We start from the raw sequence: 1,200 nt of genomic DNA, 5'->3' as shown, positions 1-1,200 counted from the left end.
GGAGCCAACACAATCCTGACTTTTTCCCCTTAAAGATAAAGAGCCAAGTTTTTACAAGATCAAACGTTTAATAAATCTAGGTTGCTTAAGGAGTGGAGATGATGCAAAGAGTCACTTTTAAGCAATACTAACCTCAGGTTAAAATTGATACTTACTTATTTGTGATTGGTCCATCCTCCCAGGTTATTAGCCAATCACGCGCCCGGTTCAACCCCAGCATCAGCATGATCAAGAGGTGTATCGAGCAGCTCATCAACAAGGAGTACATCGCCCGGAGCAACGACGCAGCCGATGAGTACACGTACATAGCATAGGCAGTACCGGAGAGAGCAGCTAGGGGGGGCAAACCTGCCTGTAGTGGACACTAGAGGGTAGGGGGGATACTCTCCAAGCTGAGGTTTGGCTCTGGCTGTTTTTGAGACATGTTTTTGCATTTTTATGGTTTTGAAGCCAGATAGGCATACAGCTTGTAAAGACCTCCCTCGAGACAAGAAGACAGACCCAATTGAAAGCCCAATAAAAATGCCTATAACTTATAAGATACACATAAAAAACATCCGGAGCCAAACCTCTGTTTGGAAAGGAGGGGTGGATACTGGTTTTGCTTAATCACGTCCAAGTCCAGGTTTGGATCCAGGTCATGGATCGGACTTGATCCTGTTAAGTTCTGATGTCAGGTTGTGTTAAACCATTATATTGATATTTCAATGTAAACTTTTTTTGGCCCTTTTTTTTTACGCCTCTTTTTTGACAATGAAAATCAAGTAGAGGGGAGATGGAAAACACCTAAATATTCATCAAATGTAAGCTTGAAGCATGTATGATCTTTTATTACTTGCTTTAAAAAAACTCCAAACTTCATAGATCTAGTAAGTAAACTCATTTAGAAAAGAAGCAGGCAATACATGACAACTAAGTATCAGGGATTGTTGTACTTGTGTTGCAGCTTTCAAGTTTTCTGGTCTCTGTTCTGGGATGTTGTACCAAGTCTAGACCAGGTCAAGCCAACTGGTATCCACCCTTACTCTAGTGGCCTGAAGACAATGATAATGATAGACAGGTGGCCAGTATATATGTCAGGAGAGACACTACAATCTGGTAGAATTGGTGATCCTACTGGTAGAAATTGCGATTTGTGTTTCTGTGGACAGACTTCTACAATCTTGACCGAAGTCTTTGTAGACAGAAATGTACTCATAG

At 41.4% G+C, this 1,200-nt stretch overlaps 1 protein-coding gene across 1 annotated transcript in view; it reads left to right on the top strand.

Moving 5' to 3' along the window:
* Window positions 1-936, top strand: part of LOC118424772 (cullin-2-like) — a 15,961-nt gene extending 15,025 nt beyond the window's left edge. The window contains exon 21 of the mRNA XM_035833508.1: window positions 183-936. Within this exon, the coding sequence (XP_035689401.1) occupies window positions 183-314 (132 nt within the window). The 3' untranslated portion in view covers window positions 315-936. The remainder of the gene's footprint in view (window positions 1-182) is intronic.
* Window positions 937-1,200: the final 264 nt, after the last annotated feature.

The sequence above is a fragment of the Branchiostoma floridae genome, chromosome 10 (assembly GCF_000003815.2).
Source record: "Branchiostoma floridae strain S238N-H82 chromosome 10, Bfl_VNyyK, whole genome shotgun sequence".
Taxonomy (NCBI): domain Eukaryota; kingdom Metazoa; phylum Chordata; class Leptocardii; order Amphioxiformes; family Branchiostomatidae; genus Branchiostoma; species Branchiostoma floridae.
The sequence above is the reverse complement of the archived record's forward strand: the minus strand, read 5'-3'. Positions and strand labels throughout refer to the sequence as shown.